Source organism: Diachasmimorpha longicaudata, chromosome 13 (assembly GCF_034640455.1).
Source record: "Diachasmimorpha longicaudata isolate KC_UGA_2023 chromosome 13, iyDiaLong2, whole genome shotgun sequence".
Classification (NCBI taxonomy): domain Eukaryota; kingdom Metazoa; phylum Arthropoda; class Insecta; order Hymenoptera; family Braconidae; genus Diachasmimorpha; species Diachasmimorpha longicaudata.
In genome coordinates, this window is record NC_087237.1 from 4192191 (window position 1) to 4206327 (window position 14137).

The window sequence follows — 14137 nt, forward strand, 5'->3', positions numbered from 1 at the left end:
CAAACACATGACTTAAAAAATTGAAACGTCCCTCGAGACATATTTATTAATATCTAAATCCTTATATATCGTGTGCTATCGTATGTTACTTGCTTTCACTCGCCTAACGTAACATCTCTCAAACAAACCCCGTTACCTCTTCCACACGAAGTAATTAGTATGATACACGTACGTTCATAACTCCTAATTATCCGTATCGACAGTAAATAAATCTAAATGTTACACGTTCATCTCATTATCATTTTTTTTCATACAAAAATTTCAATCGTGTATAGTTGGACACAGAGCTGAACAGACTGTGGAGTGATTTATTATCAGTGAATAACTGATGTTCTTGGACTAATGGATAAATCATCTCCAATTAATAACCATCTCGCTGCAATTAACATGTACAGTTGTAAGTCAAGACTTGCCTCAATCAATCAACATAAGAAAATGAACAATAGTCATAATGTATTTATAATATATATATATCATTCTTTACATAGAAATTCTAGGAATAAAAATCGACTTTCGGTATCGCAAAAATAAATCAGCTTGGATAGTGCTTGCAAAGGAATCCTTGCACATACGTTACTTTATTCATTCACATCATTTATCATAACTTTGCCTCTTGCCAATAAAAAATATTTAAACACTGCCAGAGAATCCAATTAATTCTAAACTTAGGCTAATTGTTTTTTTTTCTTTTTCTTCTTCATCATAGGTACATCTGAGTTTGTACGCTGTACAATATAGTTGACCCAGAAATAATTGAAGAGGTGAAGAAAAAACATTTGTTAGTCTAAGCATCCCAATTGCTATTCAGGGAAAATAATTCAATTCTCTCCATGATTCACTGAGTATATTGTACAGGACAAATACTTTGTCGTCTCATATTCATCATCATATCACTGACTGATAAATCAAAAGTTAACATTTTCATACGATAAATATAAAGAAACGAATAACCCGGGATTCAACATATTTTCGTGAATTTGGCAGGTCAGGTGGATCTTATGCGATTGTAGGAAGACGATTTATTAACATTATTGGATAATTAAGAAAAATTCACAGATATTTACAGGTGGAAGTTAATAACGTGAGACTGACGATGAGTGATTAACAAATATAGATGAAAATGAGACTGGTTTTATTGAACATAGTGCAGTCCCTGACCTACCACTAGTAACTATTCACATGTTTTTTTTTTCAATAGTGATATAAACTCCTCTTGTCGAATAGAAGAAAAATATGTGAAAATTAAGGATAAAAAGCGTGTCATTCAGCCACTGGAACTCCACTTTGCTGCTTCAGGTGCCCACTAAATCACAATAATAAATTCACTTGAGATTTTTGTTCATTCGGTTTTTTGCATTCAAACTGATTTAACATTTTTAGTCAACTGAATAAAATGTATTGAAAAATTGGTAAATAAATTTTATCTAATGAAATACTGTAGCAGGTTATGACCGTAGTTATGTTCAGAGAGAAATATAACATAACAGTTTTACAGTAAAGGTTACTTTACAAATGGACATTATTTTCAATTCTAATGGAAACAAGAAATCTACATCGCTAGAGCGACTGAGGAAGAGTTAATTAAGAGAATTTTGATTTATGCTAATTACTGACTGAGATGTATCGTGATGTGAAAAAAAAAGAAAACCCTGTTGTCGCGAGTCGAGTATATTTTAAAAAATCGTAGATTTTAAAGACCATCCGACTCAAGCCAATTGACATTTTCTCCTCTTTGATTCGAAATAAGCTGCACCACATTTGTTTTTCAATTATGCCATGAAGCGACTTTTGAAAGCATCATTTAAGTTTTTTTCCCTCTATCGAGACATTCACTAAGAAAATAAAATTATATAATCCATCAATAATCATTACAAACATTGTCTCAACAATCTTTCCCATTGCGAATTAGTGATTAAAGCGAATGCTAGTTACATGAAATAAGAAAATTCAAATTGAACATAATTGCAACAAACATTGACAATCGTTATTTTTACAATTGATCGAAAGAAAAATGAAAAAAAAAAAAATGTATCCAAGTTTTATACGTATTATTACTCTAATCAGCTATTCACTATTACAAACTATTCTCTCTATAGTATATAACTGATATTCGTTATATAGTATTCGGCCTTAAAATTATAAAACAGATTAGTCTGCCTGTTCGATACTCATTATCGTTTCTAGCAGTATCATTTTTTTTTTATTCCTCAACCAATTGTTCATTATTCAATTCAAATCACCACTACGCTTTCAACCGATGAACCAGTAGTGTGTCATTTCTTTCATCAAATATCGTTATTATTATTTATTAATTTTCATTAATTTGTGTAAAGCGTATTTTAAAAAATGTCTATCGTCGGCACAAGTTTTTAAAAAAATTCTTTATCATTTAAACAAGTTGAACCTTGTTTCACAGATACAACACACCATCCTGAGATGATGAAAGATTAAAAGTAACGAAAAATAAAAGAAAAACGGAATAATGAAAAATAGTATCTCCCGAACTGTTGTTTCCTTGTGACGAAGGACAAAAGTTACGAAACTCTCTCGTTAATTATTCAGCACAGCATTTGGCATGTGTCCTCTTCTCAACTGTCAAATCATTTAGGCTCTGGAAAAGTAACTTGGCATTTGTATACCTCGTCCAGCATCACTGCCTGTCCCGGGCCCTGACTGACTGTTACTGGTGTCGTTGCATTGACAACAACTACCTGGGGTGGAACAGGTTGGGGCTGCTGCTGTGGCTGGGCCTGCTGTTGGGCCTGCTGTGGCTGCTGGGAATTACTCGTGTTAGGCTGCTGCTGTTGTTGTTGCTGCTGCTGTTGTTGCTGTTGCTGCTGCTGTTGTTGCTGCTGCTGTTGCTGCTGGGGATTAGTCGTATTTGGCTGTTGTGCATTACTCGCACTGTTGGCATTCTGAATTCTCGCTGTTTGTCCATACTTTTCGTGAATTGCACGGTGACGTTTCAGAGCGAAACGATCCGAAAATCCAATTTCACAAATGTCACATCTGAAAGAAAATTAAAGTGCCCCCAAGTTCAATTCAATGATTATTGCGTGAATCTATAGAAATGCCGCACATTTGGGTCTGAATGCAACATTTAAATTGAAGAATAATGGGAAAAAAAATGGAAAATTGAGTTTTAGGAATCACGAATTGTTCAACTCTTCAACTCATCAGGAATTTACTAAACATTAAAAAAGTTATCGATTCATATTGTTTGATATTTTCTTCAACAAATAATCGTCCTTACCTATGCGGTTTTTCACCAGTATGCACTTTAGCATGATTCTTTAAGTGAGTCGCCTGATTGAAAGCCGAGCCACAAGTGTTACACCTGTAAGGTTTTTCACCAGTATGAATTCTACGATGATTCCACAGTGTCGAGTGTCTCGCAAACGTTTTCTCACAAACTTCACATTGATATGGACGCTCGCCCGAGTGTATGCGCTCGTGGTTCTTCAAGTGTGGACTCTGCGAAAATTGCATACCACATACGCTACACTTGAACGGTTTTTCGCCAGTATGTACGCGCCCATGATTCTTCAAATAAGCAGCTGAAATATCAATTTATTTATAAATAGCTCTGCAGTACTATCATTCATTTTAATTCTATATTAACAAATCAAATCAAATTTTCAAGTAACGAAAATTCCATGGTTTTATCTTTTATCAATAATAAAGTTTTGTACGTACCCTTCGCAAAGGCCAAACCACAGACTTCGCACTTGAACGGTTTATCCCCAGAGTGGAGTCTCTTGTGTGACCAGAGCGATGAGTAGCGTGAAAATGTTCCATCGCAAACGTTACAGTGAAATGGCTTCTCCGGCTGGTTCTGGTTTTGTTTACCGCCTGCAATAATAAATGGGACCGAAGTGTTAGTTTTCCTCAAGGGCCAGTTCTACAAATATCATTAATGTGAATTTTATTCTCAACAATGTGATGTCAATAATAAGCTTTTATTATTGTAACTGACAAAATTTCCAAATGTCATCGATTTGTGCTACTCTGTGGCCCGTGCTTTCATGATTGTTAATTGATGATTAAAAAAAAAATGAATAAATAAATATGCAGAAATAGCTTTGATGCGTCGATATGTGATGATGAATTTTTAAACATTTATAAAACTGTCCCTTAGGGGAGATTTCGTTTCGCTTTATCGTCCATACATTTAGATGTCGACAGTTCTATTCTTCCTTTTCATGATGAAGGGATATTTTTGTCTACTTCGCTCAATGATTCAGCTAGTACTACAGGGGCATGCATGAATTTATTTTGTATGGAATTCATTGTAAAAGTTTATCGATTGTACTGTTGTTTCCGAATTGATGGAGATGATGGGCTATGATTGAAAGGATCACCGTCTACCATCTTACTGGTCACTTCATCCCAAAACTGATTCATCAATTCACTAATTCAATTAATGAACTGTCTAGTAATTTATTTGATGAATAACAAGTAGAGGTGAAATTGATTTAAAAATCAGACGGAAGAACAGGGGAATTCAACAACAAACAGAAGTTAAATCAGAACTGTCACCATCTCAAATCAGGGGGACATCTTCGTCGAGTTCAACAGCGAGAAATAAATGACGGAAAAAAATCATTCACGATTGAAATCCCCCTGATTTCTTGGTTGTGATTTTGTCCGACTTACTTCCTATGATGATGCGGCCTGTTGCCTTGCAGTCGCTACACTTCGCTAGGGAACTCAGTCCAGAATCTAGTTTTTCGTCGTCTTTACCTATCATACATCAGCCGATGTACGATCATGACAGCAATGAAATGACAATATGATGGAAAAGTGGATGCCTTTATAATACTATGTGAAAAAATGTTACTGTTTCATTCTCATGATTTTATAATAGATAACTCTTGAACTCATGAATGTAACATTTTTCCACATTTATTTTTCTTAACGAATGAGGTAAACCTACCGATGAAAATGATTCCCGTTCCATTGCATTTGTGGCACTTGGTTACACTAGTCACGCCCCTTCGTTTGACAGGATGATGGCCAGGCTTAATTACTGAAATGAAAAAAAAAATCAAATTAATAGAGATTAGTCAATAGGATTTTCAAAAAATCAACGTGATTCCCGATAATTATATCTCGATTCCCTTTCATTCATCATTCAATTATGTAATCTCATTTATAAACATATCAAACTAATTAATTTCGACTTTCTGACCCAAAACCCCACCCATCAGTGTAAAATTTGATTGAAAAAATTAATTTTTCAAAAGAAAATTTCGTCTCAACTCACTTTTTTTAATTTTAGTCGGATGATGTTCACAGGGATCTTCACTCCCGCACTCCTCACACACTTGAATTTTAGGTTTCTGATGCATATTAGTCTTGTGACTCTTTAATTCTCCAGGTAATGCAAAACATGCGCCACAAGCGTCACATGTATACGGTCTCTCAGGTGTCGTTGCAACAGTGACAGTTGTCGGTGCCTGTACAACAACTTGCTGAGGTTGTAAACTACTTGGCGTTGAATTGTGAAGTCTTTTGTGATGATTAAGAAGACTTAAGTGGCCGAACACAAGTCCACAAATGTCGCATTTGAAGGTGGCAGCATTTGTCGCTGCTGCCAAGCTCATTTGATTCAAAAGTGTATTGTAGCCAACCGGCTGTACATCGAAACGATAGCAGCCCTTGTCGTCTGTTGTTATAGCACCAATCGTGCTGACTGTATTTGTTTGTACCTTCTGCAGCATATTGACATTGTAATAGAAGGGAAATTCAGCCGTTGTCGTTTGTTGCTGGGGCTTCTCCTCTTTTTTTTCAGTTACATACTGCATTTGCGGGCCCGGCTGCTGGGATTGCTGCCCCTGGGCCGGCTGCTGTATCTGCTGAGGATCGAACATTGTCGTTTGCTGTTGGGGCTGGAAATATTAATAAACAGTCAGTATTTATTTTCATTAATTACCAGTTTATCACATCTTCACCAAACACTCATTGACTGATTTACAATTTGCGGTGTATTCTTCCAGAAAAATCTCTCAATATTTCTCTACTTTTCGCAGATTCACAGAATAAATTCCACCTAAAATTTCCTTTGAAATCTTTGTTAGCTCTAGTGGTGTTCAAGAAAATGCCATCGTAAGGTTGGATTGATTCCCCAATATCGTTCATAATTTATTTTCTTTTGTTTCTGCATATCTGAGATTTTAAGAGAGAAACATTGTCATAGGATAAAATCCCCTCCAAATTTTGTAAATAAAAAAATAAATAAATAAAAGTCTACTCTGGTGTTTTTCCTAGGAAAATCCTCTCGGAGGGTTTTTCTCCAAATGGAGCCCCAACCCTGGAATTATTCCCACCCAAAAATCCTACAAATTTCATTACCTGGCGCTGTTCAGCGTAACCAGAGTTACTTTGTTCAGTTTGTGTAAAACTATTAGTTTGCTCCGTTTGAGTAAACATGGAACACTTTACTGGCTGATCGACCTGTTGACTCTGTTGATTCGGTATCTTAATGAGATTGCGCTGGTATCTGTGATGCTGTGTCTGCTGCAGGTGGCTCTGCTCCTCAGTGGATTCGATCCGTAATGGGTCGTCTTTTACGACGTGCTGCACAAATTAATGTTCATTAATTATTTGCTAACCCATGAGTTGTACTAATAATTTGAAACAATTGACTCCTAGAGGGGGATTCTGAGATATTCTTTGGGTGATCGTCCCTTCGTTATTTATAATCTACATTCTATTGAACTTCTGAAGATTTTCTGTCAGAACAGATAAAACAAAAACAAATAGATGAAAAAAAATAAACTGTGGGGGATTTGGTTGATAAAATCACGCTGATTATTATCGATCTATATTAAACTGGACTTTTGTTCATGTTTTTGCTCGGGCGCGAGGCGCATACCTGCTGTATTTGATCAGGACGGGTTGCGTTCAACCAGACCACGTTGTTACCATTTGATTCTAGGGCCATTGATGCGCTGCCTTTGATCCTGCGCAATCAATGGACATCAATTATACAAAATAAAAAAATAAATTATAAAAATTCTCTTCTCAATTTTGTCACTCGTCATTGGGCCTACTGTCTACACTAGTTAACGTTATCATTAATCATTAGTCAAACTGTTATTGAACTTCTTTGACTTTTCAATCCCCTCAATTCCCTCTTACTAATCATAATGCTCTGATAAGGGCTACGGCTCACTACAAAGGACCACATGAAAATAATGACAAACAGGTGTTAAATTTCCCCCGAACAATCCCTCCTCCCTGATCAAAAGCCACGCCGCAGGTTCCACTGGGGCAAAACAAAAAAAAAATCATGAGATGAAAAAAGAATCATCGGTCCTACCACGCGAAAGAGGCGCGACCCAGCGGCAAAAACCGCCGAAAACTTTTTTTCTTATTCTGTCAATTAACGAACGAAAAGAACAACATACTAAATGAGAGCAATGAGAGCTACAACTGGAGGTTTAAAAAAATAATAAAGCCTCGTTGATTACTCACATGTGATAACTTCTACGAAGCTTTTACGGTGTGCAGGTCCGGCTTGGTACACCCGGATGATCGTGAAGTTGCCATGACGGCGGCGGTAGTCGTAACTCTGGCACGATCACAAGATATTTCGAACCTCTATCCAAGCCCTCTCGATTCCACATCAATTCCCGAATAATAATCACCGGTGTTAATCACCCCTGGAGCCGCACAAAAGTAGAAAAAGAAAATATGTAAAAAATTGGTAAATTGCAGGACGCAAGTCGATCAAAGGTCAGCCGCCCGCGAAAGCCCGATTTGGTGATTAAAATTACCGTCGCATGACCCAAAAAAGTTATTTGTCTAGGTAAATTGTCCCAGGTGCTGGCAACCGATCTTCAAAAAAAAATTGCTTCATCCTGAGCTCCCCGGGGTCGGGGGGGGCTTGATATTCATGTAGATGCAGTGGTTTCCGCGGCTTGTGTCTCCCTTTCGCTCACTCCACGTCGCCTCGATTCCCTCCGTTCATAAACAGTGTTATCGCCCCCCCAAAAAATTGTGAGCAATCAGGTATACGGTAATGCCAAAATGGGGGAAAAATGCCTGATAATAGGATTCACCGAGGGACACCAGAGACTCCGAGGGCTCAATCAGCATTTAAATTATCGTGATAATAAGTGTAGTTGTACGGTGCGGCGTCAACAAACCCAACGACGGCCATTACACGCGCAACAAGGATGACAATGGTCGACAAAACCCAGAGAAAAATGTGGTATACGAGCCCGTTAACCAGTGAGAGTCCTCCCCAATTGTGGAATTCTTACTTATGCCTTGTAATTATTATCCAGATCCAGTGGTAATCCCCAGAATGCACGATTAACACACTTAACTCGTTGTCTCTTTGCCTTGTCTACTTGTTCTCTTCTTTCGTTACCTCGCACTCGCCTACAAGGCGTCTCGCTCTTTTAACGTTTTAAACCCGTCTTTTTTTCTCACACACGCCGTTGCGGGATGGACGAACGCGACAGCGAGAGAGTCCGCTTCCTCCGGGATTCTAGAATAACCCGTCAAGGTCGATCGCCCAGGAGTGGTGAAGCTCAGTTGCTGTAAATGGCCAATCGCAGACGGCAGCAATCGTGGTGTTTTCGGAAAAGCGACGGTGGCGCCAGCCCGACGTACTTAACTGACGGAGGGTTGCAAATCAAAGAACCAATTAATACACATGATTGTGAATCGTTAGTACATCATTGTACATGTATTGGTGTTGTTTGTAGTCCCCTCGATAATTAATAATCATCATTTTAATCCTGTCCCTGATGTTGCGCGGGAACATTTTTTTTTAAAAACGACTTTTTTAATGGAACTGTAGCTAGTTTTGTAGGAAATCGTTTGTAGATCACGAATATAGGGGTTCGCTCTTTTTTATACGCCCCCATTATCGAATATTATCTAATAAAAATCGTGATCAGGCCCCACTCTAATTTATTAATGAGAAGAGGAATTTTAAGGCAGCTCAGCCAGCGCCAGAATCGACGGTGGCACCTCACACCGCCGGGGTCGTTACTAACATTGACGTGGGTTGCCTAATTCCCAAGAGCATAAGAGCATTAGCCTCGCCCGGGAATTTTGGATTTTGGATGCGCTAACGGAGTTGAGAGCGTATCTCTTTCCAATCTGGGTCTTTGTTTCGGGAGGCATTATACAATTGATAATTGATAATGATCGTGACGATGATGGAGGAGGGGGCTGCGAATGATTTTTTATTAGGATGGACAGAGGAAAAGTTGAGGATATTTTTTTGAATTCTATAAAATACTCTAATTTATCTAAACTCAGTGGTTTGAGCGGGAGATATAAATTATTCAAGAGGTTCCCTGGGGTCATCACTCATGTTTATAATAAATATTGTCGCGCTTGTAACAAAATTTAATTTTTCCTCCTCGCCTGGACGTCCTGCGGACGACGAGATGACAATGTACCGTTCTAACTCGTCTTCTTGTAGAGGATGATGAGGTGATAACGAAGAGAATATAAAAAAGTCGTTTATTCGTTCTGGAATTCAAAAACTAGCAATTTGCCAAACACGACGGCCACTATAATTATTTACACGTTATAATAATTTATGATACCATTTGAATGCGAGAATTGTTAGATATTTGGAAAATCGCTTGTGAATGACGCTGCGTTTTTTAATTCTTAAAATAAACAAAGCAAAAATTGATTGCGTCCAGGGGTTGACGAACGGCGGTCGCAGTAGTCGCGCGCAGTCGTTGAGAATAAGGCGGGTGAGATTTGAAAACCCTGACCCCTTGAAGATAAGTATACACCGTCAGTCGACGTCGCGACGCCACAGCGACACAATCTCTCGTTCCGTTTTCCCATTCAATCCCAGAGAAAAAAATCAACTAGGTCGTAACGAGAGTTGTAATATTATTACCATTTTCTTAATTGTAAAATTATTGGCGTGAATTAACATGGGGGAGGCCACACCGACGAGAAGAAAAATAATCGCGAACTAAACCCCGTATTTTATAATAATTGTTGTATTTTTTTAACGGTGAAAAATGTCGGAGTCACCGAGGTCGAAGCAACCGCGTCCTAGACCGAAGATAACACTTCCGGTACCAGGACAATATGCCCATTATCCTCAGACACCTGCGGGGTACATAGCCACCCCGTACGGCCAGACACCGATGCCACCGACCCCAGGTCCTGGACAACCCCAAGTCATGTATTACAATAAAGCTAGTGAATTTGTATTCGCACAGATCAAGGGAATTAAGGACTTCACCAAGTCCGGGCTGAGTGTCGGCGAAAAAAGTGCGTTTTGGCTGTATGAAAAAGTAAGACACAAAAATATAAACATGTGATCAAGTGGTGAAACGAGTTGAATGAAAAATTAGTTCGTGAATTTATTAATATCATGATTTTTGCGAGATCTCTCGGAGTAGAAATTGCAGAAGTCCTTTAGGAGATGAAAGAAATATATAAAAATTCGTTTACATGATTGCAAATGGCTAATTAATGCGCCATTTCACTTGATCAACCTCTCCTTCGATGAAAAAAAATTGCAAGATTTTCGTCGGTTATAGTTTTTCCTCTGGAAGTTCCATCAGATATCGTTTTACCACTCAATTACCGAATTCACGAGTTCCAACCATCGACTCTCGCACTTAATTCCCAGGTCAGTTCGTGGAGTAAACGCTGGTTCACCCACATATTCCTGGTAGTTGTGGTCTTCCTGTACAGCGTAGCCGGAGCATTCCTCTTCATCTACGTCGAGGGCGGTCAGGAGACGAAGTTGGAGCGTTCAATACACGAGGACAGGTACAAGAACTCCTCGGAGTTCGCACTCATCTTATTATAAAAAAATTGAAAAGAAAATCGTTCAAAAAATTTCAAGGAATAAAACCGTATGGGAGATTCGCGATTTGTGCGAGACGAAAGATATTTTTGATCAACGGGACCTATGGCATGGTCACGTAGCCAACAGAATCGAGGATTACGAGGGCAAACTGAGGAATCACTTCAAATATGGATTTATGAATACGAAGGAAGACGTCTGGACATTTTGGAATGCTGTTTTTTATTGTGGAACAATTTATACGACCATCGGTAAGACAAATCTACGAGTTTTACTCGTCATAACGTCAGACATTTCTCAATTCCTTCGCAAAAATTTCATCATTTCCCCCTGAATCCCTCCATTTTTCATGCCTTCACGTGAATTACTTTTTCACCCTATTAAGTCTCACGGGAATACAACATTCAGATGAAAAATGAATAAATAATTCATCTGCTGAATAAGCTCTTTTTATAGATCCCCAACGATTCCCAGAATTACACCAAAAATTTGCCTTCGACGAACTACAAACCGCAAATAAAAAAACCTCAAAGACCCCCTAAACCCCAAACAAGTCGATAATTTTATTGCAAAATTCCCAACCCTGTCCCTCGTATTGAATCTCCCCATCCGAGCAAAATCCCCTCCCCCTCTCCCACTAATTATTCCCGCATATTTCTCCCCCCGAAATGCGAAAAAAAAATCAGAAGAAGAATTCAAACAAAAATTCGGTGATCCCACGCGTTCCACTATTTCGAGAATCAGTGCGACACATTACGTAAGTGGAAAATACAGAAGTGAAAGATAAAAGCGAAAGATGAGCCATCCAAAAATTCAGTGTAATTCGGCCTGAGTGACACCATGTGCAAATGAAATTATTCATTTCACCCCCGACTGCATCCTAATAATGGACGATTAAGACCAATGAGCGAGTGCTCAACGTTTTTCAACTAAATAAATCGTCTGTAACATTAAATCGGCGAGTGACAGTGGTCCATAGGACCTCCCGCGAACGTCTCTCGCAAGAAAATAAGAAGGAAACGAGGGTACGTGGTAGCGGGTGTCGAGTGGTGGGAGCTCGAGCTTTATTTTCGTCCGCCTCGACGCATCTCCGTGGGACACTGGTAATGTTCCGTCGAACTGAGCTTTTGAGCATATCACCTCCGTAACCCAGTGTTATTTCATTAATAAATAACGAAGTAAAAAGTGTCATCGCAATGGAGGAGAGTTACGCGGTGCACAGACGTCGTAAAGCAGCGGCATCAGCGAGAAAACGTGAGAAAACCCCGGAGGCACGACCGGTTGATGATGATGTTGACGATGAGGAGGATACCGAGGCTAGGGAAGCTCGTGCGCGAATGGAACGAATGGTGGAGGACACAGAGCGTATGGAGGCACTTGCCAATGAGGCGCCAGATAAACCGGGTGACATTATTGATGACAACAAACCTGACCCGATTACACCAACCAGGCAAAATCAAGACAATACATTTGACGATTCAAAGACGGGGGAAATTGCTAACGAAAATAGAATGGAATCTGTTAGACGTGTTCGAGACACATCCAGAAGACGTGCCAAACGATCGCAGGAGCGATTCAGCACCGGTGGCTCAAGCGCTGATGATGATAAATCAAGTAAGAGCGAGGCTGAGAGAAATGAGAGGAAGAGAGAGAAGAGACCGAGACGATTGAGAAAAGAGTCGTCGAGACGAAGTGATTGTAACGATCCCACACGATCGCCAAGATATACCGAACCGGTTCCACCACCCAGAGGTGGTAAATCACCCGGGGAAATGGCATCTGAGACAGCCACATCGCATCGTAAACATCATTTTGATGACTACAATAAGACGAAGGGGAGTAAGTCAACATCAGGGGAGACTGTCAGGTCGTCTCGGGATGAAGAAGGGGGTGGGACACCGAGTGTTGATATTTCATCACGAGGGGGGAAACAGACTGCTCCACTTGGCAATAACAGCCTGAGGGAGGATCTGACATCACCAGGAGTCGGTAGATCGCAGGGAGACGAAACAGTCACTTCGCGTCGTAAATCAAATCACTCGGAGGATTCCAATAGTCCGAAGGGGACTAAGTCGTCATTGGAGACTGTCAGGTCGCGATCGAGGAGGTCATCTTGCTCGGAAGATGCTGGACAGAAGACCAGGGAGGGTCTTCAGAGGGAGGATGAGTCCGGTCTGGCGCAGCGCAACGATGGTAGTGCTTCACAGGGAGGTGGGAGAGATCGGGGGGATGAAACGTCTTCCTCGCGTCGTAAACATCATTCTGATGAATCTAATAATGGAAAAGGGAGTAAGGGGACTTCGGAGGCTGTCAGATCGCGATCGCGAAGGTCGTCTTGCTCTGAAGATCCTGGACAGAGGACGAGGGAGACTCTTCATCGGGAGGAAGAGGCCAGTTTGACGCAGCGTAGGGGTAGCATTCCTTCTCGTGGAGTCAAACAAATTATTCCTCTCAGCAATGACAGCTTGATTCATGACCTTGAGATAGCTCAACAGCTGTACGGAAGACGGGAGATCGGTATTTTGGATGCCGACGGTGAAGACTACGTCAGTCCCAAGATGGAGGCTGCTTTGAGGAGGAGGAAGAGGCACAAGAGCAAAATTGAGGTGGGGGATGTGCGCGGGGGTAAGGGTGATGTCAAGGATGGGGAGGATGTTAAGGGCTCGTGGCTGTGGTCCTGGGTCAAGTTTTGGAGGGGAAAGAAGGAGAAGGTGGATGTGCCAATGGATGACGTACCACCGGCGGATGAGGCTGCACCAGTGGAGAAAAAAATCGAGAATAAGGGGGGGAAAGTTAAGGGAACGTCGAAGTTCCTGGAGTACGTCAGGATATCCTCGGATTTGAGGGCGGAATTTGGTATTTACGTCGCCCAGAACACGAGGCAGACCGATGTCCTGAGGAAACTCAGGAATCGGTGTATTGCTGAGTTGATTATCATGATTATTTACTGCGGTCTTGGAGCTTTCGTTTTTCGATTCACCGAGGGAGCTTTTGAACAGTTCTACAAGTGCGGGGTTAAGAGGGTGAAGCGGGATTTTTTGGACAGCCTGTGGAATTACAGTCACAATTTGAGGGAGGACGATTGGAAGAGCATGGCTAGAAGAAAATTGAAGGAGTTTGAGGAGCAACTCTATGAGGCTTATGACGCAGGACTTCATACTTACAGTGGACAGAAAACCTGGAGTTTTCTTAATGCTTTCGTTTATTGTCTGACGGTTGTTACTACTATTGGTGAGCAGCTGGGGCATATTATTGGGTTGATAGTTGTGATTTTTTTGAGAAATATTTTTATCGGGGATGTGAGGGAAACTAGGTCACCAGGATCCT

The 14137-nt window shown here is 40.3% G+C and overlaps 2 protein-coding genes and 1 long non-coding RNA gene across 14 annotated transcripts in view; 2 read left to right on the plus strand and 1 right to left on the minus strand.

The window, feature by feature from the left end:
- Nucleotides 1-12: 12 nt before the first annotated feature.
- The window catches only part of LOC135168271 (zinc finger protein ZFP2-like), a 21203-nt gene continuing 7078 nt past the window's right edge, over nucleotides 13-14137 (minus strand). Inside the window, exons 1-11 of one of the 12 annotated variants that reach the window (XM_064132284.1) lie at nucleotides 8271-8476; nucleotides 7480-7667; nucleotides 6878-6965; nucleotides 6355-6579; nucleotides 5267-5891; nucleotides 4937-5029; nucleotides 4657-4743; nucleotides 3697-3852; nucleotides 3254-3557; nucleotides 2640-3009; nucleotides 13-1303 (exon numbers count right to left, since the gene is read on the minus strand). In XM_064132284.1, the coding sequence (XP_063988354.1) occupies nucleotides 1265-1303; nucleotides 2640-3009; nucleotides 3254-3557; nucleotides 3697-3852; nucleotides 4657-4743; nucleotides 4937-5029; nucleotides 5267-5891; nucleotides 6355-6579; nucleotides 6878-6965; nucleotides 7480-7481 (1989 nt within the window). In that variant the 5' untranslated portion in view covers nucleotides 7482-7667; nucleotides 8271-8476 and the 3' untranslated portion in view covers nucleotides 13-1264. Of the gene's footprint in view, nucleotides 3010-3253; nucleotides 3558-3696; nucleotides 3853-4656; nucleotides 4744-4936; nucleotides 5030-5266; nucleotides 5892-6354; nucleotides 6580-6877; nucleotides 6966-7479; nucleotides 7668-7781; nucleotides 8241-8270; nucleotides 8477-14137 lie in introns of those variants that run through there. The other 11 variants (XM_064132288.1, XM_064132287.1, XM_064132283.1 and 8 more) reach the window with 11 other exon arrangements.
- On the plus strand, nucleotides 8566-10681 carry LOC135168300 (uncharacterized). Its single transcript, XR_010300017.1, has 3 exons — nucleotides 8566-8681; nucleotides 10215-10289; nucleotides 10631-10681. It is a non-coding gene; the product is annotated as an uncharacterized LOC135168300 (long non-coding RNA).
- The window catches only part of LOC135168265 (uncharacterized), a 6035-nt gene continuing 3006 nt past the window's right edge, over nucleotides 11109-14137 (plus strand). The window contains exon 1 of the mRNA XM_064132264.1: nucleotides 11109-14041. Coding sequence (XP_063988334.1) covers nucleotides 12007-14041 — 2035 coding nt within the window. The 5' untranslated portion in view covers nucleotides 11109-12006. The remainder of the gene's footprint in view (nucleotides 14042-14137) is intronic.